The sequence below is a fragment of the Sceloporus undulatus genome, chromosome 4 (genome assembly GCF_019175285.1).
Source record: "Sceloporus undulatus isolate JIND9_A2432 ecotype Alabama chromosome 4, SceUnd_v1.1, whole genome shotgun sequence".
In the NCBI taxonomy this organism is placed as follows: Eukaryota; Metazoa; Chordata; class Lepidosauria; order Squamata; family Phrynosomatidae; genus Sceloporus; species Sceloporus undulatus.
Window position 1 is genome coordinate 72,821,287 of NC_056525.1, and position 27,347 is coordinate 72,848,633.

The window sequence follows — 27,347 nt, forward strand, 5'->3', positions numbered from 1 at the left end:
TGTCGGATTGGGGACAAAAGTCCCTCGCCTTGCCCCCCCTTCCCTCCCTAGTTCCCTACTTACCTTCCCTGCTTCGGTCAGGCTTCTCCCTTTGTCCTGAGGAAAATGAAGCCTCTGAGGAGAGGCCTGGGGCTGTCCTCCGCAGCCACCAAGTCCTTGCTCCTTTCCCTTCTCTTCAAAGGGCTCCAAAAAGAGCCCTTTGCAGGAAAGGGGAGGTCCGGGAAGAGCAGGACCGGGCTAGTGCCCAGGTCTCTCCTCTCCTTTCCTGCCTCCCTTCCCTTCTCTTCAAAGAGCTCCAAAGAGCCATTTGGAGGAAAGGGGAGGTCCAGGAAGAGGAGAGTGGCCTCGGAGGACAGGCCTGGGCCGAGCACACAAGTCCCTCAGGAGCCTGCGTCCTCGGTCTAGGCTTGTCCTCCGCTGCCCAGGCTTCTCCTTTTTGGGGATTTCCTCTCCCCTGAAGGGGTGGGGGGGGGAGAGGAAAGTGAAACTGGGAGGGAGAGGCTTGGATCTGCTTTAAAAAAAAGTGTCCTACATTTGAAAATGTTGTCCTATATTTGTCCCGGTTCGGAGGTCCTGATTTATGGCAACCCTTAAGGCAAGCAGTTATTTTTGCCAGCTAGGCTTAATTTGTCCTGCTTATCATGCATTGTGTTGCAGAAGATCTCATAGACATTGTTGAAAGCACAAAGTTTCCTTAGTTCTGTTTGTTTAGGTTGTGTGTATGTGTTTTGTTTTTTGTCAGTTTTCCTAGACAATGGGGTTTCTATCTTTTAACTGTATATTTGCATTTATTCACAAAAGAGACAGTACTGTGCAAAGTAGTCTCATGGTTTTTACTATGGGCTGGGCTACTTTGTTGTGCCAAGCAAAGACTCAGCCATATCTTCTGATGCTCTTGTATAGCCTTCTAGTGGATATTTCTTAATGACCACACATGGTCAGTCACACTAGTCTTGATCTAAATATCTTTTGCAGAAGAAATCTGCAGTGTATTGTTTTTGTGGTATGAATTCAATCAGGTTAACACTACCAGATCATAGGACCTCTTTCTATCTGTTCTCTTTATAAATAAGCAGATAATGAAAAGGCAACAATCATATTTAGTATTTTCCTGTAAATTTGATCCTCATACTCAGGCATTAAAAGCCTGAATCATAATGCTTCTCCATGGTCCGATCTTCAACACTTCACTGTAGGTTTTCTTTCACCTCAGCATAAATATTCTCTGTACACTCTTCTGTTCAGATATTCAGTCCTGGAGCCTTGTATTACAGGGCAAATTATAATGTCACACTTAGTCACCTTGTGACATGAACTGTAAAACACAAATCTAAGCATCTGAATAGAAACATTCTATCTAAAGCAAGCCATATTTCTGTGAAGTGCTCTATTGCTTTTTTAAATAAAGTCATTTTTATTCAAACATAAACTGATGACCACACAACATTTTATGTATATAGCTGAAAAACACATATATAAATAAACAAGAATAAAACTATAAACACTGCAAAACAACAAAAACAAAAAATCATAGCGCTTCCCATCACTTAACTGATACTGTATTCCACCATTTATTATACTCCCTTTAAATTATATTTGTTTCTGCATCATAAAAACTGTGCTTATTTTTTTTTTAAAAAACAAACCTCTGATGTATGGCCCCAACAAAATTGTAGAAAAGTAATAAACAGCTCCTTAACTTTCCTAAAATTATTCAAGGATTTCTCCTTAATCAACATTGTCAAATTTTGTCCATTTCAGCAAATTCAGTTATCTTCAGCAGCCAATCTTTTTGTTGGAATAATAGCATCCCTCCATTTTTGGGTATAGACTATTCTTGCTGCTGTAATCATATATTGTAAAGTCCTGTTTCTTCTCACTTTGTTCATTTAACATTCCCAACAAAAACATCTCTAATTTCAACTATATTTTAATTTTAAAAATGTTTTCCATCATTGAGTGTATTTGAGGCCAGTAACTGTGTGCTTCATCACAAGTCCTCCACACATGGTAAAAGGTCCCTATCTTCTGTTTACACTTCCAATATTTGTTGGAACTATTTAAAAATATTTTTGATAACCTTTCCAGCATTAAGTACCATCTTGTCATACCCAGAGGTTATGGATCTGGCATGACAAGAAATAGGAGGGGATATAGTGATGTAGTAATAGGTTGATATAGTGAAATAGAAGTAATTTGATGTAGGGAAATAGTGCTGAGAAGCTCAGAGGGAGGGAGAGAGGGAGGGAGGGAGGCAAGAAATGGGGGAGGAATAAGCTTGGAACTAATTGGAAACAAGGCTGTAATCCAAATGAAATGCAAAGCTGTGACAAATGGGCAATGACAGGGGAGAGTCATAGTTTATAGCCCTGTTGGCTTCCTGAGGGAACACTTGATTGTAAACAAAACATCTTGTTTCCTAGGAGAGATGGGGGAGTTGGAGGAAAAATGGCAGACTTAAAGAACCCTTTAATGTGGGGGAAAGCACATGGACTGGGAGAAGGCAGGTTGAGGGAACACTTAAATGTTGGTTGATTTGGGGACAGTTCAGATTTGACACTACCACACTTGTGGTGAACCATTATCTTGGACTTCTGAATAAAGCATTAATTAATTTACAGTAATATGCTGTCCTGGTTCTTCAAGGTGGGTCTCCTGATCATGACACATCTATACATCATCTTAGTAAATTGTTCCATTGCTAGTCACTTTTTAAAATCTGTGCACAGTCTCTTTGAACTGTTGGATGAACTATTGATACTGAAGTTTGCATTTGGATTTTCTTACCACCTTTTGTGATGTCACACATACATCCATATATTTATTTTGGTCAATGACCAGTTAAAAAAAAAGGGGGGGGGAGAACAGAATGCATTGCTTTTTGACATCTCGCTCTTTTGATACTTGTGAATTACAGACAAGTTCCATTAAGTGAGCCTGGGGGGTTTCTTCTCTTTTGTCAGTTCTTTTTGCCTATGGGAGGCTTGCTTGGGACCGCTTGCATGTTTGCACACACAATTCCGAGTCTTGCGTACAGAAAGAGTGGAGCTCTCCTTGGATTAATGGAACTTGTTTGTGAAATTTACATTGAAAGAGTGGCTTGCATCAGTTCTCTTCCTACAGAAGCTTGCTTTGGTTTACCCACATGCATGCACTACTTGCAAAGCAAGCTGAGAGGGGTGAAAAGGTGCCAAGCTCACTACAGAGGCTTGCCATCTTTTTCTCACTTTGCTCACTTTGTAAGCAGTGCATGCATGTGAGCAATCCAAAGCAAGCCTCCATAGCAGTCCAAAATGAGCCCTGCTAAGTGCCTCCCCGCACCTTGTGTTCAGTCCATATAGTGCTTCTGAGATGCAATTTGCATTCAGTCTGTTCAGCTCAATTGTGGGCAATGCATCTCTTACAGTATTACTATACAATATTTGTGCTTATAACACAGTATACAATAATATACTGAGAGCAGGACATTAAAAGTAAGCTTTTATTCATTTTATTTTACTTCTGTTTGTGTGTTTGTTGTATATTATTTAATTTTTGTGTGCCTTTGAAGATGATATGTAGTGTGTTTATGTTTTTAGTATCCAAAGTGCATTTGGAACAGAAAAAAATCCTAGGTTCCTCTTTTCAACCGGTTTCACTTTCTGACAGTACTCTGATCCCTATCTGTCATATTAGCGGGGGCTTGCTATAGATAAAACACATTGCAATGCTTTAAAATAAATATTAAATATAGAGTTAAAAACAATGTTAAATATACAGTATTTATATTACAGTAATAGAACGCCCATGGTAATACCTTTAATTCTAAGACAGTATCCTACACTGACAAGCTATTACTGCCACACAAAAACTTGCTAGTTTAGCTGTAATCTCAGTAAATTGGTTAGTCAAAAGATAATCAGTGTAAAACACATCAGATCTCCCTGGTATGTTTTGAAAAATTGGATTAATAAAGTGATGTTAAAGGTCACAATAGAAAGAACAGTAAAAGAAACTTCCCCTCAGTTTCTACTTTCTCCGCCTCACCAGCACACCGTATGGTACATTATTATATCTTCCCTTTTAATAAATAAATAATAAAATATTTATTTTTATCCCACCTCTCCCTTTTGAGGATCGAGACAGGTAACAGCAAACCAATATAACAATTACATAAACAATAATAAAATATTCCCTAATCTCCTTAACCCCCCCCCCCCGAATTACAATAACAATTCCAGTACAACAAATTTCACACAGTTCCATCAAGTTTACAGCAAAGATTTGGAATAAAAGTTTGGCCGGAGTGACCATCGGGGGGGAGGGGAAATGGACAGATGAGTAGCTCTGATTCTTGTTTTAGAGGTCGGTCTGGGAAGGCCCACCAGAAGAGATCTGTTTTTATCGCCTTTTAAAAGGTATCCAAAGATGTAATATGGCAAATCTCCTCCAGCAGGTCATTCCAAATTTTTGGAGTAGCAGTTGAAAAGATCCTCTGGGAAGTCACCACCAGCCTGGTTTTCTTTGGCTGCAATAGGTTCTTCCCAGAGGACCTGAGTGTGTGGGAAGGATTGTATGGGAAACACATTGAATTTAGCCAGAGTGAATGCTTTCCTGTATTTTGGAATAGTTAGGTTGGTCAGCAGGAAGAAGAGCTCGCTCTTTGTCTTTAAAAGCTGGAAAAAGAGAAACTGCACTTACATGATTTTGCAGCTTGGTATCCCAGATACACTGATGTGTATTTTCTTCAGCTTTTGTATAACCCATAGGAAGAATAGATTATTATTATTATTATTATTATTATTATTATTATTATTATTATGGTTTATTTATATAGCACTGTAGATTTACACAGCGCTGTACATACAAACAATAAAATAGATAAAGTAAACCTACTCATGGTGTACAATATAAGAAATGATAGCATAATACATATAAATAATACATAACAATACAGGAAAGGGTTCAATAAAGTAAAGCAGGCAACAAATTAATAATGTCAAATAACAAATAATAGTCCCAATGCCAGGGAACGTTTCTCTGAACAGGATGGTCTTCAACTCAGTTTTGAAGCTGGTTAAAGAAGTGATGAGCCGTGTTCGTGGGGGAAGGAGATTCCAGGAGTGAAAGGGACGAATCCAGGACAGGACAGTGAAAATCCTAGGCTGAGACAGCAGACCTTGACTACCAGAACGGAGGGCATGAGTGGGAAGGTGAGGAAAAAGAAGGTCTGATAAATAAGGAGGGGCCAGCCTATGCAGGGCAGCATTATAGGCATATACTATGTACTATGGAAGTAAAAGGCAGAAGACAATGTTGTATTTGAAGCTGGCACTGGTTGCTGATAAATGTTTCTGGAGACTGAGTTGGCACAGACATATCAAATACAGATCTGTTTATATTTGACTTAAGTGAGTATGAAGAACATGTCTGTGTTCAAGTTCTAGAGAAGACTTAACTGCTACCACATTAGCAGTTGTGCCATAATCTATCTGAGCTCAGTGCTGCAGACCCAAAGCACTGCCCAGCAACCTTTCTGCCTTCAGTTCAGATTGCCTGCACTCCTGTGCAATAGTGGACAGGTCCAGGACTTTGACAGTGTGAGCCTATGATGCTTATGTTGCTATGGTTTCTGTTGCTTGGTGGCAATTGGCTGTGTTGCTGAAATGATCAGGATGCTGGGTCAGTTGGACAGTCTGAGAGAAAAGCAACCCAGAATGCCTTGCAGGAAATTAGTAGTAATAACTGCAGAGCTAGCACTAACACTCCACCCACCACTGGGACAGCTATGGATAGGTCATTGGGTTATGAGACCATACTCTGAGTGTCAGCAGTGTGTTGTTGGTCTCCTAGGTTCATATTCACTCCATGTGCAAGAAGCCATGCATCTCAAATGGCTGGAGCTCATTTTCATGCAATTCCCAAGGGAAGCATTATACAGCAATGTAAGATGTATGGGTGGGTGGGTTTGTTGATCCAGAGTGGCCACATGTACTCATGCGATCTTGAATTGTAGATCTCTGCTGGATCATCTGTCTCTCACTTGCTCAGTCTTTGGGACTTTGAGGATTCAGCTTACTGCTGTCAAGGAGACAAAGTGCTGTTTTCTTGCTCTGGAAAGCTCAGAGGAGGCCAGGAAGGAGGAGGAGGAGGCACTGTTTCAAAGATGGTACAGTTGTGGCAGCTGCTGCTTCCTATAATCAGCTTTCTTAAAAATTCAAACTCAAGACTTTTAGTTTGTTTTTATGCTTCTTCAATAAACTATGATACACCCAAGGCAATCTACTTGAAAATTTTGAGAAAAGAGAATCCTGGTACACCACATGTGCTGATGCTTATCAGGTTAGAGCTATCTTGCTAGTGTTCATATGCTAGAGAAAGTGTCCCTTTTGCATAGAAAATATGAACTGTACACTGGCCTGCTTACAAAGTATTACATTACACATTTTACTGTCTCTGCTGTTGGTCCAAGAATAGCACATAATTTCAAGCATCCTTATTTTGTGTCCATCCCTTCAGTCACAGACTAAACCTTTTACTTACCAGTTTTCTTTGGTGTTGAATCCATAAAACTGGTCTGAGATCAGATTAAATATAGATTCGTCCCTCCCAATTCATGGGGGATCCATTCTGGACCCCCCCTCACAAATCAGAAATATCACAGATATTCAAGACACATTGGTTATAATGGCCGTGTGCTCTTGCGTGTGCTGCCATGTGCGCACCTCATTTTGTCCCTCCCAGCTTGTCGTCCAAAACAAGGAGGGATGAACGTATTTCTTTGTCTATGTTTTACCTGCACTGTGTTTCCAGTCCAACAACTTCACCTGATGATTAGATTATCGTGCCCAGATAGTATAGTCTTTGCTGGTTCCATCACTTCCTAAGTGGTTGGGGTGTTTGTTTGTTTATTATTGTGTTGAATTTCATCTGCCACTTGGTTTGACCACTCATCCATTATGGAGAGGTTATTCTGGAGCTTTTCACAGTGTCATTGAAATTTGAAAGGAGCCCTGGCACTGCAGCCACAGGGTTGTAAGTTCGATCCTAGAGGAGGGCTCCAAGATCCACTCAGTCTTCCAACCTTTCATAGGTTGGTAAAATGAGTACCTGGCTTGTTGAGGGCAGTTGGCTTACACATTGTAAACTGCTTAGAGAGTGCTAGTTCACTGATAAATGTACTTACTATTGCTATATTCACCATCCTAAATACTGTGCGGTCATGTGCAGATTGACTCTCTGTTTCCCTCTCACCTCAGATCATGCATGTACAAATTAAATAGCACCAATCTAAATATGGGAGAAGGGGCATATTTGCTTACCTCAAGCTCTGCTTATACGTTGTTCTTTGTCATTAAATCTTTGTATTTTTGCTTCTGTCTTCCTGTGTTGCCATTCTGTTTGTATCTAGTAAGCTGATCTGCTGTCTCCTTTCTGCTTTAAAGCTATCTGCATTATCTAGAGAGCTCTGCTGTGCAGACCTTGACACAACTGATGCTGACTTTTTTAAAATTGGCTTTTAAATCTCTTCTGAGTGAGAAACTGACAAATGTATAAATAAAAAGAGAGAGTCAGAGAGTCTTAAGGAGGCTAACCTTGGAGGGCTACTTCTTCAGTCTTGAATCTTGCTAGAACTGAATATATCCAGTAAGGAATCAGAAGCAAGGCTGTTATTCCCATGTGTAAAATATGGAAACAAAGTGGCAGTTGATTTAGTTGAAAGAGAATGATTCACTGGGTGCAGCAAGTGGCATTGAATTCAGGGTCTAATGGGATGTGATGGTTATATGATCTGGCTTTTGCATTATATTTTGTATTGACAACTTTAAAGAGCAAGGTGGTTGTAAAATGAAGAGGCAGAAGAGAAGAAGGGGATTTTGAATCTCTACCTCCACTCCAAATTATGACTTAAATACTTTTTTTCCAGTAAAGTTAGGGTGAGAATGTTGAACTGTAGCTCCCAGAAGCTGTAATTAGCATAGCCAGTGGTGAGAAATGCTGAAACTTCTAGTCCAACAATATCTGCAGGGCCACATGATTCCTACCTGCTCAGGGAGACTGGATTTAATTATTGCAATTTAAAGTTAAAGAAAATCAGATGGGATAGGAAAGAGTTCATCACCTTCTTTCATCTTTTTTATATGGAAGTTACCTCTTGATGTCAGCTTTATATTTGTTTAGTGGTAGCACATACTCTGAGATATGAGACTGCTACTTTTTAAATTTATTCTAAACCTTTATTGAAGAAGGATATTATTAAACAGTTGCTAATTTCTCTCTTTCAAGGTGTGAAATTTTAATAATCTCTTTCCATTCCAAATTAGGTTTTTCCACAGTCACTAATATGAAGCGTCCTTCTCCTGAATTTATTCTGTTGTTTGCATTTGAGATTTTTTTTACCAATATTGTATGTGACTCTGAGTTTTCATCAGTTGTACTAATGATCAGTTTTTGTAGCATTGTCCCCATTGCAGCAGTATTTGCTTCTTCTGATCCAAGGGGGAAAGAATAATGATGTCTTGTAAAAATGAAGCTTTGAATCAGAGTTGTGTCTCTATCAGGGACAAGAGAAACAGATCCTTGGTCATACCTCCTTTTAGGTTGGTGAGTTGAGCTGTCCATAGTATGGAGAAGGCAAATACTGTAGTTCAGCACTCAGGTATTGAAGGCTTACAGTCTGGGTTTGGCTTCTTACTACTTGTGATGATGCAGAAAGTGCTGAATAAATTGCTATCTTCTGCCTTGCAGGCTCTCCACCAATTGTATTATGACCCCAACATTGAAAACAAGAACTTGGCTCAGAAATGGCTGATGCAAGCCCAGGTGTCACCACAAGCCTGGCACTTCAGTTGGCTGCTTCTAGAGATGGACAAGGTGCCTGAGATCCAATACTTTGGGGCCAGTGCCCTCCACATCAAGATTTCGCGATATTGGAACGATATTCCTACGGATCAGTATGAGAGCCTCAAATCACAGCTCTTCAACCACATCACCCGTTTTGCTAGTGGTTCCAAGATTGTGCTGACTCGGCTTTGTGTGGCCCTTGCTTCGTTGGCCCTAAACATGATGCCAGAGGCCTGGCCATGTGCTGTTGCTGACATGGTACGCATGTTCCAGGCAGAGGATTCTAACATAGATGGGCGAGCACGCTGCCTTGCACTTCTGGAACTGCTGACTGTCCTGCCTGAGGAGTTTCAAACCAGCCGCCTGCCACAGTACCGTAAAGGGCAGGTGCGTAGTGTCTTGGCGCAGGAGTGCAGTTCTGTGTTCCCTCTGCTAGAACAATTGCTACAACAGCAAGACTCTCCTAGCTTCATTAAGCAGAAGGTGCTGAAATGCTTCTCCAGCTGGGTGCAACTGGAAATTCCTTTGATGGAGTGTGAGAGTTTGATTCAGGCAGCCTTCACCTCCCTGCATGATCCAGAACTCTTTGACACAGCTGTGGAGGCCATTGTCAATGCCATTTCGCAGCCTGATGCTCAGAGGTAAGTGGTCATTTTACACTCCATCACTTGTGGTCATGCAGAGTGTATGGCCTTTGCTATAATCTGTTTGCTTCCAAGGACAATTATCTAGGATGGGTGGGGAGAACAGGCTATATCCCTAGAAGGTTGCTGCTTGAATTGTGAATTGAGTCAGTAAGCCAGTACATGAACTTGACAAGCTTTCTTGAAAAGGAGAAGGCTTAATGTGGCTGAGAAACTGTTGAGTTGGAACCTCCTTTTGTGAGCAAGCAAAAAAACCTCCATTTATTAACATCTATCTTCTTTTTCCAAATGCAACATTCTAACAGTTGTTGCTGTGTGCCTTCAAGTTAACTCTTACATATGGCAACCTTATGCTAGGATTTTCTTGGCAAGATTTATTCAGAGAAGGTTTGTCCTTGCTTTCCCCTGAGACAGAGAAAGTGTCACTTGCCCAAAGTCACACAGTGGGTTTCCATGACTGAGCAGGAGTTTGAGCCGTGATATCCTGGAGTCCTAGCCCAATCCTCATACCACTCTACTATGCTAGCTTTTAAAGTCATAAAACAGAATTATATAGTAATCAGATTAGGCTGAAAAATTATTAGTGTTAAATAATTACGAGCTGTTGACTCTTACAAGACAGAAATGAACTATGGAGCTTCAAACATTTTTAGCAACCACAGCTATTCTCAAAAATCATGTGCTGCCAATGTTTAACCTGACTACCAGGAAAAGATGCCATGTGTCATCTTGTAAACTCCAGCAGAGCTAGCAATGTGTCCATATTGCTCAGCTTTTGGCTCTTGTCCAGCTTGAATTTTGCCTTTTGATTTTGGATGATTCTTAAGTCATTTCACTGACAGTTCATTTTGCAGTGGATGTTACACTTAGTTCCTTAATTTGTGAAATATTGTGAAAGCTAGTGAAGAAATTATGAGACCTTGGGCAGAGGATGGATTTCCCCCATCCCAGGATTCACTATTGTATATGACTTTAGTAACATTACGGACACTCTAAGAACCTTTCAGACTATGCCAATGCCTTGTAGAGAGAAAGCCTGTTGGGATTACACCAATGTAGTTATAGGAGCAAACATAATAATTATAAAAATAATACACAAACTGGAAAGTTCTCTTCAGGAAGCAAGACTCGGTGATATAACTTGCACTTGGTCTCTATCCTTTCTTCTTTCCATGCCTTGCTCAAAGGCTCATTGGCAAAGTAGGTTACTGCAGCAACTGGTTCTGTAATGTTTCAGAGGGCAGAACAATTCATACAACAAATAAGGGTTTGAAAATGCATAGCCTGATTAGCCTAAAGAAAAGAAAATTATAGGGAACTTGATAGCAGTTTTCAAGTATTTTTTTTAAATGGCAGAGTAAACTACTATTTACCAAAGCCACCGAAGGAAGAAGCATTGGATTCAGATTACAACAGAATTGACTTATGATGGATTTCAAGAAGATACTCTTGATAAGAATGCAGTAAAAACAATTTCCCCTGAACTATGCAGAGACTCATCCCCTGCGAGTTTTATGCAGGGGGTGGATGAGCAGTGGCTGGGAGTGGTATAATACATGAAATTTCATGGCTGTGCATGAAATATTTGAAGGCTGGGCAACTTTTTTAGACCTGAAAGATGGTTGGTTGGTGAGCATACACATGCACACACTTTCTCTTTCCACTATCTCAGCATGAAAGTTGCAATCTCTCTTGTTTGTATGCTGAAAGCTAGGGCTTACCCACCCCATCTTTCTGTGATCCCGGCTGAGATAGCTGTTTTCTGGTTGCTGTTAGTGGTATATTATTTAATGAATTTAATATCCCGCCTTTCTCCTTACATGAGATAGAAAGTGACTCACAGTGGTGGAGAGACAGCAACTTTGATTTTGTTGGGTCACTAAGGAGTGGAAGTGAAAAAATTCCACTTCCCTAGTGCTCTGTCCCAAAATCACTGTCTTTGGCCCTAAACAGACAGGCCAAAATAAAGCTGCTTCAGGTCACTTCGGAGGTATGCTGTTTAAATGATGCATGCATCCTAAGTGTCCGGAAGCTGCGCCAAAGCTGCACTCCAGTCCTTGGGACTGGATTGTGGCTTTGGCACGGCTTCCAAACTCTTAGGACGCATGCATCACTGAAACAGTGTACTTCCAAAGTAACTTGAAGCAGCTTTATTTTGGCCTGTATGGGGCCTTTCCTAGCCAGGATTGCTGCACTGTAACAGTAGTCTTTTCCCCTCTGATTGTTTAGACCCCTAAGAGTGAGTGGTGCTCTCCCACTTGGAAGCAGTTCACAGGTCACATATTGCCTACCACTATTTTAAGCATCAGTCTTACCCCCGGACAGACATCACAGAGTTGAACAAAGAGCCATTTAATTTGAATAGTATAATGTAACAAGAATATTTTAAATACTGGAAGAACAAAGAATAACACTTCAGTTTTTTAAAAAATAATTCCACTTCCTTCATTTCTTTAGCTGGAAAAAAGTATGGGGTGCTTCTAGAGAAAGCTTTTATTATTCCACCACCCTATCTCATTTACATTAAGGAAGAAAAGATAGAATAGCTGTACTATAGGCCTTAACACTTAACGTTAGGAGCAGTCTATCTGGAGGCACTCTAGTCAAAAGCAACTATTGACATGAAGAACAATATGGCTGAGAGATCAATAATTAGCAAGGGGACAGCCATGGTAGTTTCCCCCCCCCCCCCTTGTTCTCATTAAAATATTAGGAGCCAGAAACTTAGAAATCTACTGCAAATCAGCCAAAGCTACTAATAGACACAGATTTACCTTCTCATCACACCTGGGTTATAACAGTACTGATAGAAGATATGTGCTTGGATTAGGTATGCATACTTTATTTTGAATCAGAAAGTGAATTTGCCTTTTAATTCCAAATAGCTGGTCTGCATCATGCAGGTCATTAGTCAGTGACAGAGATAGGATCTATCTGGGCTTCCAGATATTTTTATATTATAATTCTGTTATGATTAGATCTGCAAGTGGGGTTTGGGAGTTGGTCCAAAATATCTGGATGGCCAGTCTTAGGATATAGGAGTAATTTTGCCTAAATGGCAAATCAACCACTCTAGGAATCTACTTTTATGCAAAACTACTACCTAAAATTTGATATAGCTGACAAGAGAATTGACTCAAGATCAGTTACAATAAATTTCCTATGGAGATAATCTAGAAGCTAAACTCCTGGATCAAATGTTCAGTTAAACATACCAAAAGATAAGAGAGTGAATAGCAGAAGATGTATGTTACCCAGTAGGTGAATACTTTCAAAAATTAATGTATTAGAGATGAAATCTTTGATGGTGTCTTTCTGGAAGGAATAAAATGTCTAGGATGGTAGTAACCTGCTCATTTTGAAAAAATATTTTAAAATTAATATCACCCAAGGTATTAATATTAATTTTGTAGTCCCCCAGGAGTAGAGGAAAATGCTGAAAATCTTTTTTCCCCGAGGAAGAACACAAACTGAGTTAAAAATATTTTTCCATCCCAGTACAGCTGTACCAGTCATACAGGATGAATAAAAGAAGATTCTTATCCTTGGGTAGTAGTGTACAGATGTACAAATAACTTGGTAACATAGTCTGAGCATTCACAAATGTAGCTGTATAGCAAGTATAAAGGAGACCTAGTAGAGGACTCCATTCTGCTTCAGCCTCTAAGGATTACCACATAGAGTTTAGGAATGAAAGGAAGTTGAATATTGCTTGGTCCCTTCTTCTGGTACTGTCTGCTGCTTGATGATTGGTGTATTATTACTAGTAGGAGTAGGATTCATGTGAAGCAGAGGCCAGATGTACCACTATAATAAATACTGTGCCTAGAAAAATCTATCTTTTCATACCTGTTTAGTCCTGAAAGGATCCAATTTTTCTTCAGCCGCTCCAGTTTTATTTTACATTATACTGTAAATTAAACAGTGAAACAGTGATTTGTATACTCTGGCTATTTCTAGAATAGTTATAAAACAGAATATTTCTTTTAAAAGAAGCTTGTTTAGCAGAGGCAGAGAGATTTAAGAGTCAAGCCAAGGTCAAAGAAACTTTCAAGTACCACCATCACTAGATAATTTACTACTGCTTGTTTAGGATATCATTGAGGCAAACAATCTTACCCATTTGCTGACTCTTTTGCTACAGTAACAGATGATTTCAGGATTTGGTAAGCTTCTGGAGCTATACCATTTAAAAAACCTAATTTGTATTTTTAAACGTTGTTTTGGTAATTGTCCATGTTCCAGCAGTGCTTCCATTATAAATACATGTTGTAAATATAATATTGTCAGTTGTTCAAGGATCATAGGGTATAAAATTAAAAATAAATATTGAAACATGCAGTGATCTGACCATATGGCATAGATGTGGTTCTTGCCATCATATAAAATGATAATATAATAAGTAAGGCCATATGACAGTCTGAAATTATAGATGGGCTGATAACACAGGGAGAAAGGGATATGCTGTCTCCTTTGGAAATGTGATGGTAGTGATGGTAGTCCTTGGAGGTCTTCAAACAGAGGCTGGATGGCCATCTGTTGGGTATGCTTTGATTTAGATTTCTTTCATGGCAGGGAGTTGGACTGGATGCTCCTTGCCGTCTCTTCCAACTCTACGATTCTATGATTCTATTCTATGATTCTAGTCTCTGGCTGTGTTGTAGCTTCTGAACAAGATTGTGGCTTTGTGTGCTTCCTACGGAAGAAAGCTCCAGAACAAGGCTGTATATGCCTAGAGGCATTGCTTTCAATGGATGGGTGATAGAAGGTGGCTCAGGATATTTGTATGCTATGTGTATGGAATAATGGGGCAGAATGGAGCATTAGTAGGTTAAGGAGGAATTCAAAGCAAGGAAGGATCTTTGTTTCAGATTCTGTAAAATGAGATAAGTGGGTGAGCAACCAGCCTGGTTCCTGTTAAAGAACATGAGCCATGTGTTTATCCTAGCACTATTATAGCTGGTATGGTATGAGGTAGTAGCAATGTGGCTCTGGCTTAACCAACAGAATTAGCCCTGTTGCCTTCCTCCAGCCTCAGTTGCTTGGAGGTTAACCTTCCTTTCTACCACCCATCCATCGCAGTTGCTTGGAATGAGCCTTTCTCGCTGCTGCTGTCTCCTCCCCCCATTATGCTGTCTGTTTGCTGGCAGCTGCAGTGCATGCTTTTTTGTCCTTTTCTAGCAACCATTGGGGCAGGCATCCTTCCCTCCTCCACTTCCATTCTTGCACACAAACCGGTGTAGATTGAATCACCCTTAAGGCATTACACGGTGCTCTCTTTTTTTCTTCCTTCCACTTCCCATGCTTATTAACCAGACCAAAGCTCCTAAATTCCAGTGACTCAAGCAAATGCTTTTCAGTTTGCCAGACTGTATGCTGTGATCACTAACTGTAGATGGATATTGCAGGGCATTGCTCAGCATTCTGGAGCTTCCTTCACATCAAGACCTGATATTCGGTAGAATAACCCAAGTAAACCAATATAATGGTGGCCTTTGAAATGTGTAGTGCATGTATGTCTCCTTCCACCTGTATCTGTGGGCTATATGTGCTGTGGGGGTAGGTGGCTGAGTGTGGAATAGCTGCATCTCCAGATAATATGCCTCAGCAGCCAGGTAACTGACAGCTGGCCGATTAGCCGCCAGCACAGCCTCTCTCTGGGGGCCATCTTTTTCTCTTCCCCTCCATTTCCTCTATGTTTGTTGTCATGGCTACAATCACTTATTGGCAGCAGCGGGGAGATTGACAGGCATGAAATTGCTTCTATGGTTCTGGAATGCTGCTGTGCTGAGGGAGGGAGTAGCTATCTGGGTGCCCTTAGGATAGCACTGCGTGAGCATTTGTATTTCTGATTTGAGGAAATGGATATTCAGGGATCTTGATCACCCCCACCCGACCCCCACCCCAATTCTTCACCTGAAATAAATTATGTGAATGGCATATATTCTTGGTTTCTTATTCCATTTCAGAAGATGTTACCCTCACAGTGGATGAGAATGTGGTCTTTGTAAAATGGCAAGAGGTGATAGAACGACACGAAAGAAAGAAAAAAGAAAGACTGTGGACTGTGAGAAGTCCAAGGAAATCCTATCCACATTTTTTTCCTGAAGTTTGAGTAGAACCTTTTTACTTCCTGCCAACCTGTTCTGTTTTTGGATAATATAGCTAATAAATACCAGGAAAGCAAAAACAGTTTTGTGCATCTGTGAATCAAGTGAGGTTGACTTCTTATTATGAAACCTCAGACCCCAGTATGTTTAATCTTCTAAAATGCGGCAGGATTCTTGTATGTAGCTGTTGCTACGGTGGTGGTCGCTCAAAATTTTGTTTCCCTTTCATTCGTGGCACTGTGGACTCCATGTTGCATTGTGTAGTCATCCTGAACTGTTTTTTCATCATGGAAGACTCAGTCAGAGAGATTATAGAGCACGGGTTTTGGAATTGGCAATGTTGAACAGTCTAATACTTATTAGACTAATAAAAATGTTATTTGGGTAGACCAGTGGGTGAAGGAATAGAGAAAGACTAACCTAACAATCTAGTTCCTGGCTCTGACTGTTGTGGGCAGGGCAGATCCTTACACAAGGCAAAGCTCTGATTCCTGTGTTGAAGGAGTAAGCAGATGTGCCACTATCCTCTATGTGCATAACATATTATGTACAGTGGACCTTTGTTATCCGCTGGGGTTTGGTTCCAGAAACCCCCGTGAATAACAAAATCTGTGTATGCTCAAGTCCCATTAAATACAATGGCATAGTAAAATGGTATCCCTTATATAAAATGGAAAAATCAAGGTTTGATACTTGAAATTTATACTTTTTTGAATATTTTCAAGCTGTGGATGCTTGAATCCATGTATAAAAATCTGTGTATAAGGAGGGCCTACTGTATAAGGTATCAGTTGTCCACATGGAAGAGTCAATTTTGTAAGCACTTCATGCTTTTTTCTTTAAGAGATTGAGAAAGGACTAGCAAGGTGTGAGCTTGTGCATATATGAATACATGCCTCCTGCACATGTTATACAACAGGTGTACCTCAGTTAATGAAGCAGATGTGTTCCTAGGTATTATTTCTTTAAACAAACATTTGGTACTAGAGATAGATTTAAAACTGAAAGAATAAGAATAGGTTCCTACACCATAAAAGAACAGACTAACATGTTTCAGAGTACTTCTATTCAAAATTAACAGTATGCACTTGTGGAATGAAACAATCAGATCAGGTAAGCCTTTGCGTAAGTAAGCAAAAACATTTTGAACTTTCTACATACCATTTGAATGCTTGTAGAAAAATTCATCAAGAAATCAAGAAGAATCAGAATATATTTTATTTTGTGTTAATTAAAACCACAACAAAAAGATTGAAATCCAAAATGCATCCAGGAATGATTTCTTTTCTTTCACCATCCCCCACTTTTTGATGACCAAATTTACAGATTTATGCTTTTTAACATTTCTGTTTGGCTGTTCACACAAGCTGAATAAAGAACCCTGAAAGCAGATGCTGTTTATCTTATCTGTTGTAAGTAGGCACAAACAGCTACAGTAGGGATGGCTAGAGCAGATTCCCATTCTTTCCTAGTTCAAGCGATATAGTGTTGTTTACCGCAGACATGCTGCTGCAACTTGACACTGAAGATATGTGTTTCTCTAGCTCCATTTCACCATCCTCCCAGTGCTAGATGGAGGTTGAGAAAGAAAAGGAATAGATGGATATAAAAAGACTTCGTAAAAAGGAGTCTCATTGGTTGCATCCACACTACAGAAATAATTCAGTTTGACATCACTTTAATTGCCATGGCTCACTGCTATGGGATTCTGGAGATTGTAGTTTGATGTGGCACCAGAACACTCTGACAGAGAAGGCTAAAGTCTCTCAAAACTATACTTCCTAGAATTCCATAATATTGGGCCATGGAATTTAAAGCAGTGTCATACTGGATTATTTCTGTGGTGCAGATTCAGCCCAAGTAATCCTGACTAGTTGCTTCAAATAGCTGCCCAGAAAAGGTAATGCATCATCTTCTAAACAAGATGAACCACCTACCAACTGCATCTGTTTTGGTATGACTGAGCTTTGGTTTACTGGCCCTCATCTAGGCCATTATAAATTCAAGGCACTTCTACAGCATCATTTGAATTTGATGAAAATGAGTGTGTTGGGTGTCAGCACTGGACCTCAAATCCACAAATAATCTCAATAACTTCATGTAGATGTTAAATAGCATGGGAGCTATAGCAGAGCTCAACAGAATACCATGGCATAACTGCCATAGGGTCAAGCAGTTGTCTCTATCACCTTTTTAGACTGTAGGAAAGGAACTGCTGGAGCACTGTGACTCAGTGTCCTATGCAGAGTGTCTAGGATGATATAGTTGCCAATGGTATTAAATATCATAAGAGGTCCAGGAGAATTAAGAGGATTGCATTCCTCTGATCCATCTCTTGGCATTAGGTCAATCATTGTTATTTCCATGCTAAATTCAGGCTGGAAGCTGAGTTTAGAAGGATTCAGAAAATTGTTACTGAACTGTGAGGTTCCATCCTGTCACGCATTCTTTTTAGATTCAGGTAGGTGTTCTAGAAACACATTTACATATATATTTTTATAGAATGCAATACAGTATTGTGTGCTTGAAAACAAATACCAATATTGGGTTAGACTAGAAATTAACAAAGTTAGCTGATATTTTGAAGAATAATTTGTACCTTTGCAATAATGAGAAATAGTGGGTTATTTGAATCAAAAAGAAGGTAAGGCACTGGCAAGTTACAAAAAACCAAGATAAGATTTAGAAGGATAGTAGCAAGCGGGATGCATGATAAGATTATAGAAGTTATCAACAGAGAACAGAAATGAGGTATTAAAATTTCAGAGATGTAATTGGATGTTGCCTGACAGAGGCAGGCATTTTTTTATTGGTACCATAATAGAGGGCTGACTTTGGATTGGCTATCTGACTAGCAGAAATTGAAGAGCCCATCATTCAGTTTGAAAGGAAAGGAAAATAAAAATTGAACTTACTTTATGCCTTTGTTTGGATCTATATATTTATAAAAAATATCATCATTTTCATCAACATCATCCATCATCAATATAAATACGCTACCTTTTAAATTAAGTTGGCTGTCTTATAACCAAAACTTTTCCATAGGTGAAGTTACTTAGAAGATACTGCAGATTTATTCTTTCTGAATAAAAGCCTGCAGCTGGATACAGCACTTGGTATGAGCTGGTCCTGGCATTTATCTGGGAAAAGAAGAAACATACATGGGTTATCTGTTTTTCTATATGCAGTAGTCTTAAATTGAACATTAAAGGGAACTTTTTGGCAGTAAAGTGGTTTGGCAGTTGAACCAGTTGTCTAGTTGTCTTAGAATCTGGGCAGCTATCTGTTGGGGACACTCTAGCTGGGGAATCCTGCATTGAACTTGTAATTGCACTTGATGGCCCATGAGGCCTTTCCAACTCTATAATTCTAAGTTATTAGGCATCATTGGATCTAAGATGTATTAATCACGCTTCTTTTTATTTTGTATTTTATGTTTAGCCTTATTGGAAATGGTCTTCCCCCAACTGTTTATACAAATCTACTATTTCTCTGGTATATATAGAGTCTATATACCTGATGTAGACTCTAGACCAGGGGTAGGCAACCTTTTTGAGCCGGGGGCCGGGATGCTGTCCCTCAGACAACTGAGGGGGCAAAGCCCAAAAATAAATAATTAAATAGTTTTTTTAAAAAAAATTAAATATATAAATAAACCAGGACAAATGTAGGACAAAATTTTCAAATGGAAGACACTTTTTTTTAAAAAATGGAGGACACGCAAAAAAATTTGCTGATTTTTTAAAAAATGTTAATATAAATGCATGTTTCTGAGGCTTCTATAGACAATTGCCCCCAAAGGTCCCGGCGGCAATCAGCGGCAGGACCGGGCTGGGGCCGGTCCCAAGGCTTCACCGGGCTGCATCTGGCCGCGGGCCGCAGATTGCCTACCCCTGCTCTAGACTGTAAATGCTCATGTTGCAATAGATTGATTATTCTTTAGGGTAATGCATGACTTTGTCATGAACATGTTGGTACTATACATTGTTCTAGCAGGATTTGTCAGTGAGCGTCTTTTTTTTAAATATTTGCTATTAAAGAGCAGAGCATTTAATGTAAGTTAGCAGACTCCTCTGTGCTGAGAAGAATCATTATAAAAACAAGAATGATGTGAGAAAGTGTTTGAGTAGGAAATGCCAGGTGACCCCTTCTACTGACTGGCAGTAATAATAATAATAATAATAATAATAATAATAATAATAATAATAATAATATGTTTTATTTATATACCGCTATTCCAAAGATCATAGCGGTGAATAGCAAGTAAGCTAATTAGCAAGTAAGCAAGTTGATTCAGGTGAGACAAAAAGAAAGCTGCTATTTATGCATTTCACAAATAACCTGTTGAATTCACTGTCATAAGATATCTGGATTGCTCCTGGCTTAGGTGATATGAAGGGATAAAATTAGTTCATGAGGAGAGGTCTACTAATGCTTATTAGCCATGATAGTTAAACGGAACTCTGGGGTTCAGGGGTGGTATTTATTTATTTATTTATTTGACTTATCCCACCTCCTCCTGAAATGAGACTCATTTACCTCTGAATAACAAATGCTGGAAAACAAATGGCAGGACTGTGATTGTCTCTTTCTACTCCCGAGCTTCCTGTGGAAGCACTGTGGAAACAGAATGCACTTCTAGATGAATCTTTGGTTTGATCTAGCAGGGATTGTTTTACTTTGATAAAGAAGATAGGGTTTCATGGGGTTTCATAGAGCTATCCGTTCCCATCTTATCTCTTCCTTGGCAGGTATGTGAATACTCTTCTGAAGCTCATCCCCCCTGTGCTGGGACTACAGGAACAATTACGTCAAGCAGTCCAGAGCAGAGATATGGAGACATCTCATGGGATCTGTCGTATTGCTGTGGCCCTAGGAGAGAATCATTCCCGGTAAGGAGCATGGTGATGGAATTGGGTAGCAGTGATGCTACAAAACAGAATATATTCTTGAGGGCTCTACATTGGTCATTATGGGACACGTTTGGGTCCTTTCCTCTGCCCTACTAGGTTCACTTGCAGCTAAGCAACCTACAGGTTTACCAAATCCCATTTGAAAACAGCCCAAATATCCACATAATGGTCTGGACTCCCTCTGCATGGTTGTGGTGAGATTGCATAGAGCTTGTACAGTAGAAGCTACTGGAGATCTTAAATCAGCTCTAGCTGGTCAACTTGATGTGTCATTTGTTTCATAATCTGAGAGGTCATTTAGGCTTTGCTCTTGGTCATAAGGTCATAGAATCCTAGAGTTGGAAGAGACCTCAGGGACCAATCCAGTCCAACGGCCTGTAGTATAGACATACCTTGTATAGATCTGATCTTGGTGTGCTTGCTGTTCCCATGAACTGCCATTATAGATATACCTGATGATGCATACGTTCTGCCTTTCACAGAGCTCTCCTGGATCAAGTGGACCACTGGCAGAGCTTCCTTGCTCTAGTCAATATGATAATGTTCTGCACTGGAATCCCAGGACACTATCCTGTCAATGAGACTACAAGCTCCCTTACACTTACATTCTGGTACACATTGCAGGTTAGTGTTTATCTTTCTGAAGATGCCTCTGTTGGTGGCATCTTTCAGGCTTGATATTATTATTATTATTGTTGTTGTTGTTGTTGTTGTTGTTATTATTATTATTATTAACCTTTATTTATGAAGCGCTGTAAATTTACACAGCGCTGTACATGCAATCTTTTTAGTTAGACGGTTCCCTGCCCTCAGGCTTACAATCTAAAAAGACATGACACATTGTTCATTGTATGTTGCCATGCAGCCTTACAACAGCTGTTTTATATGTGCAAATCCATATAATTTAATTTGTATTGATTTGAGTTTTGGACTGAGTATAATGGAATGTTATGAGGCACTGTGTAAGGGTCTCCATTGAAAATTCTTGGTTGTAACTCTGTGCTTGGTAGAGTAGAAGTTCTTTTGTTCTAGTATAGCTAGAAAGCCAGACTATGTTACAAGACCTTACTATTATCATACTGCTCACTGGAGTCTTTCCTCTTTTTTCACTATGTGGACAGGATACTAGAACTGTATATCAACCTGATTATGTTCCAGGCAACAGAGAAGATGTCCAGATACATCTGGGGGCATTGCCTATCTAAGCTGGCCAAGATTTTTGGTTTGCAGTTGAAGTTCTAGCTTCTTGAAGAATGAGACTGAGCACTTCATAAGTTACAAGGTCCAAACTGATTATTCCTGAGATATTTGCCATTTTTTTCTCTAGAGTCAGGCTTTTCCCTTCTGCTAGAAACTACCTTTGCTAACAGTTCTGATGGAATCAAAATTCAGAACAAATGATAGGATATTCAGTGTTCAGAGCAAAGACAGGACACCTTATGTGACCCTAAGAGTTACTGGATTACCTCATCTTCTGCAATGGCTTTGTCAGGGAGAATCTTCTAGGTAACTTTGCTTGTTTTCCTGACAGTCAGTGCTGCTACTCGTTTTATTCCAAGTACCAGTGCTGATCTGTATGTTTCTGTAGCGGTGTATGATTGCTTCTAGACTGAGATGCAATCCTAGAAGCAGTGCAGCCTGGTCCAACTTGCACTCCCCACCTTCACCTCGTTTGGTGCCTGGAAGCTTCATTAGCATGTCAAATTAGTGTGACACACTCCTGTACTGCCCAAGAGCAAGGCTAGCTGCTGAACTCCCTTTCTCTGAGTGCCAGCTTGAAATGGGATGAGGTCATGCATTGTCTCAGCAAGTGACTGGTGCAGTACTCAAGTCCATAGGCACATAATTACTAATGAAGAAAGTGGAATTGAAGCAACATCTTGTGTAGGCAGGGTTTACCTTGCAAAAGCAAACAGCACAGCTTTGCAATTCTCATTGGGGACCTGGGTTCCCAGTCTTTCAGCTGAACATTGTGCTGGGCAGCATGGGTTTAACTGCCAAGAGAATGCTTTGTGAAATCTTTTGCTGTTGTTTGTGTAAATATCCTTCATGATCTAGAGATGATTTGGCCTACCGCTCCCATCATCCCCACACAGCATACCCAATAGTAAGGGACAAAGAGTTGTAGTTCAAATATCTGGAGACTAAAGGTTCCATAAGCCATGCTTAGTAGAAGTGAGTCTAGTGAAAATTAAATCATTTATGCCTATCTACTATAGGTATAAAGGAGCACCAGAGAAGCTGTGGGATTAATCCCAGTAATCCAGAATCAAATAGACAGGCATCAGTTTTAATTATTATTTTCTAATACTTTCAGTTTATTGGTTGTTCGTTTTTGAGAAGGTCCTATTTTCCTCTTTGCTTTGCTGTATATGAACTCAGTGACCCAGAGTTCTCTACAGATCTCCATTGCTATTTCAGTCTCAGCCCAGCCTGCAATGTAGTGTTTTCCAAATCACACCATAAAGCAGCATTGAAGTGCCCAGTATTCTTCATGGAGCAGACATACTACACTCTGGGAACTGATTAATTCCTCCCATGGCTAGAAGTGTCTGTTTAGGTGGCAACCAGTGGTTGCTGAAAGCAGGAACTGGTACATTTGTTCAGCTGCTTTGTAGGCCTGTGGCAACTTCTGTTCTTGCCTAGGAGGGGGACAATAATTTGAAGTGGTATATTACTAAGACAGGGGCATTGTAAACTAGTCAGGGTGATTTTAGACAAACTAGAAGATTTGAGCAAAGTAGCTTGATTAAAGAATGTAATTTCTGAGTTTCCCTGGTTATTTCTTCTGATCACACTGAAATGCCAGAAGATTGCTTGTGTTGCATCAGCTGGAGAAGTGGAACCTTACATTAACATTTCCAGGTTACACTTGCAGAATTAAACTTTTTTTTTTTTACAGGATGACATCCTCTCTTTTGATCCAGAAAAGCAGGCCATGTATCAGCAGGTATATCGTCCTGTCTATTTCCAGCTGGTGGATGTACTCCTACATAAGGCTCAGTTTCCTTCTGATGAAGAGTATAGTTGCTGGTCCTCTGATGAAAAGGAGCAGTTCCGGATATACCGGTATGACTTTTTGCCTGACACTGTCCTTAACATTATCCACAGGAATAAAAGGGAAGTTGTTCTGTCAATGGGAGTAAGATTTGAGCATATATTGAATTCGTTAGATATTGTATCAGCAATTTCTATCTAGCTCCACCCTGCAAGGGAGAGTGCTTTGTGATGCCTTTCTTTTTTGTCCCCTTAGAGTGGATATCTCAGACACCTTGATGTATGTGTATGAAATGCTGGGAGCAGAGCTGCTGAGCAGCTTATATGACAAACTGGGTCGCCTTCTGACCAACACAGAGCAGCCATCCTCCTGGCAGGTGAGTGGGAAGCCCTTCTTTCAAATAGAGATCTGGCCCTTAACTGCCCTTATAAGAAAGTAGACAGACAGAACATGCTGCAGATTTTGGTAGAAGCACAGCATTAATGGTGACCAAGAGTGTGGAGGGTCTGTTGTAGGAAAGGTGGAATTAAGTTGCAGGGAAAAGTGGTTAAAATCTGTTAAGTTTCAAAGCACTGTGTGGACCAGAGTAATTTGATTTAACACTTTCTGAAAAGTTTTAAATGTTATTTGGACATGAAATAAAACATGTCATATCTTTATAGTTGCAGACGGGTTGCTGTTTTATAACAGGCACTGAGAACATTTATTGAAGTCCCAGCTTGCCACTTGCTAGTTCTTGATCTAAAGTTAAAATCGTAGAGCTGGAAGAGACCACAAGGGCCACAAGTTTGACACTTAAATGTTTTTAAAGGCATTTTGGTACAGTTCTAATTGTCAAATTATGCAAGAATCTCTGACAAAGTTGCAGAATTCACAAATGCAGCTTCAGCGAAGTGATGCCAACATCTGACTGTCTTCAGTCCAGGCAGAAGATGTTTAGATAATTCCCCCTGCATTGAAACTCATTTCTAAGTCATAGGGTTTGTTATTAATTGCAAGGCTTTATATGCTTAAGATTTGAATTTCTTTCACTGGTAAAATTAGGCGGTCTAATAAGTCAAGTTCTACTGGTATCAGAAACATATTTCCTTTTAGCCTGGAGAAGGATGCTTAGTGCTTCTGTTGTTTCATGCCAGCAGCAATGTTGGGCCAAGGGTCTCTGTATGGCTACTAATCAGCATGTATCTACTCACCTTGGTGTGTCATCAACACACAGCTGGCATGGCAAACACTGATAGGTGTCAAACAACACTGACCGTTGGGGCTCCTCATTCATCACTGTGACAACCAAACAAGAACCCAGCCTGAGTCATCATTTACAGTCCAGGCACTTGGAAGCTTAACACAGTAGAAAGGATGCCAGCATTCCTGCATAATGAATATGCTATAACTTTGGCAATGCATACCCTGGTAAAATGGCCCCCAGTAAGAGAAGCATTAGTAAAAATGTGTTCTAACTCCTCTTTCATCCATTTTATGTCCCCAAGATGTGTTCTAACTCCTCTTTCATCCATTTCATGTCCCTATAGTCTCGCAAGGCCCCTTTTCTATGGGAATTTTCCTTGCATATCTTTTGCTAAAATGGAATCTAGGGTGGGAGTTGTCTCAGTATACCTCATTCTGTGTCTGCCTTAATTGTACAGAGAATTTGAAATATGATGCCTAGATTTCTGCATCAGTATTTATTAATTTATTTGTTGGTGCTACATTGCCCATATCCAGGTGGGGATTGGAAGCGGAGCATTAGAGAGGCTATGGATTCAATTGACAAATGCTTCTCTCTGACAGCACACGGAAGCTTTGCTTTATGGGTTCCAATCCATCGCAGAGACCATAGATGTCAACTACTCAGATGTGGTGCCTGGCCTTATCGGGCTCATCCCTCACATCAGCATCAGCAATGTGCAGCTTGCCGATACAGTCATGTTCACTATTGGTGAGGAAGCTGGCATGAAAGAAGGATGTCTTGAAGAGACAGACTCTCAGAGACCCCAAGGCTGTTTAGCTTTTGCACTACTAGTGGTGGGCTCTGGTTTTGAAATAGCTGCTGGGTTCTAATGCCCAGTATGTGTACACTAGTATGGGTGTTTGGGTGTATACATTGGCTGTATTACACTGATAATGTTTGGGGAAAGATACAGAGTAGCTCTGACTGTGTCATCTGTTTCTGCTTAGGGGCCCTCTCAGAGTGGCTGGCTGACCATCCTGTCATGATCAATAATGTCCTGCCCCTGGTGTTGCAGGCTCTGGGCAATCCAGAGTTATCTATCTCTAGTGTCTCCACCCTCAAGAAGATCTGCCGTGAATGCAAATATGACTTGCCTCCTTATGCTGCCAACATTGTTGCCGTCTCTCAGGTAACTAAAATAAAAATCAGTGGGAAGTAGTCTGTAGGGGATCATAAGCATGTTTTCTGGATGCAGCCCAGACCTCTGTTACACATACTGTAATCTAGTTGTGCCCTACTCCAGCTTTTCTACCTTCTGCTTCCTTATTTACTAGAGAACTGACAGTAACAAAAGAAAAGATAGAGAGAAGTGGGTGCTCTTGGCATGTACTTGATTGAGAGTATGAATGCTCTGTGGTTTGTATTTGAATATGTTCATGTGGTGTATGTTCTTTGTGATATGTGTGGTAGGAAGGTAAGTGGATTAATGGGAGGACTATCCATGTATGGTGTGCGCACTGTTGTGTTTTGAGAGAGAGAGAGATTTGGCTACGTCCACCATTATATGTGGCCATCTTCTGAGAGAATGCAGCCTTTGAGGTTGGAAAAAGTTTTCCATCCCAAAACTAAGATCACAGATACTTGTGGAAAGCTGGGAGTCTTAAGTGGCCGATTCTAGTTTTGACCTGTATGTGCAGGAGGGAGCATTCTACAGCAGTAGAAACAGAATTAACAAGGAGGGTAGCCTTGTATATGAATGATTTGAAAGAGTCAACATAACTGTCATCCTTCAGCCTGTGAGGAAGAGAATAGGCTGACCCAGCTCCATCAAGGCTAGCCTGAAGATAGAGCGCCCTCCCTCCATAACTGTCATCCTTTGGCCTGTGAGGGAGAGAATAGGCTGGCCCAGCTCCATCAGGGCTAGCCTGAAGAAGAAGAGCCCTCCCTCCAGTCCATCTGCCTTGGTCCAGGCCTCAGAGGGAGAGAAGAACTGCTGGACCTGATCCCCTCCCCCCCACACACCATTCCCTTCTTCTTTTGTGTTGTGTCTTTTAAATTGTAAGCCTGAGGGCAGGGAACCGTCTATTATCCCCTCTGTTGTAAGCCGCCCAGATTCCCAGTGATTGGGCGGCATATAAATAAATCCTATTATTATTATTATTATTATTATTATTATTATTATTATTGCACTTTGTCAGTGTGAAAAAAAATTAAGACAATAATCTGTAAAGATAGTTTGAATTTATCATTTTCAAGATCGCTGCTCACCTGTCTTGGTGGTAGTGGGTTTTAAGGTATTCCGGTGGAAATAATTTAATCATGATGGGGCTTAGTCCTCTGCTTGCCTGAATACAAACTATAGAATCACACTTCCTGCTGAAAAATGGAAAGCTGTATTTGCAACATATGTAAGGGACTAGAGCTGTTGACCCTTGCTGGCATGATGGAACTCAAGAGTGAACTAAACATAATGAGTTTCCTATGATGAACCTCTGATGTTTATCACACTATGCTCTTAAAGAGGTACTATTCCAGTGTGACTCCTCTAGCAGCCTCCTGTTGCATGCTGGGATTGGCAGTTTTAAGGAGCTGAACTTCTCTGCCTGAGAATTCTAAATACCCCTCCTTAAAACTGCCAATCCCAGCATGCAACAGGAGGCAGCTAGAGGAGTCACACTGGAATAGTACCTC

General features: G+C 40.3%; 1 protein-coding gene across 4 annotated transcripts in view; it reads left to right on the top strand.

Annotated features, from left to right (window-relative positions):
• IPO13 (importin 13) overlaps nt 1-27,347 on the top strand; it is a 60,461-nt gene that overhangs the window by 14,116 nt on the left and 18,998 nt on the right. For all 4 annotated transcript variants that reach the window (XR_006103516.1, XR_006103515.1, XM_042463296.1 and 1 more), the window contains exons 2-8: nt 8,728-9,464; nt 20,329-20,469; nt 20,973-21,114; nt 23,393-23,559; nt 23,744-23,864; nt 25,277-25,424; nt 25,664-25,845. Coding sequence is in view for 2 of the 4 variants with exons in the window: in XM_042463296.1 (XP_042319230.1) it covers nt 8,728-9,464; nt 20,329-20,469; nt 20,973-21,114; nt 23,393-23,559; nt 23,744-23,864; nt 25,277-25,424; nt 25,664-25,845 (1,638 nt within the window). In the remaining 2 variants the exon portion in view is untranslated. The remainder of the gene's footprint in view (nt 1-8,727; nt 9,465-20,328; nt 20,470-20,972; nt 21,115-23,392; nt 23,560-23,743; nt 23,865-25,276; nt 25,425-25,663; nt 25,846-27,347) is intronic.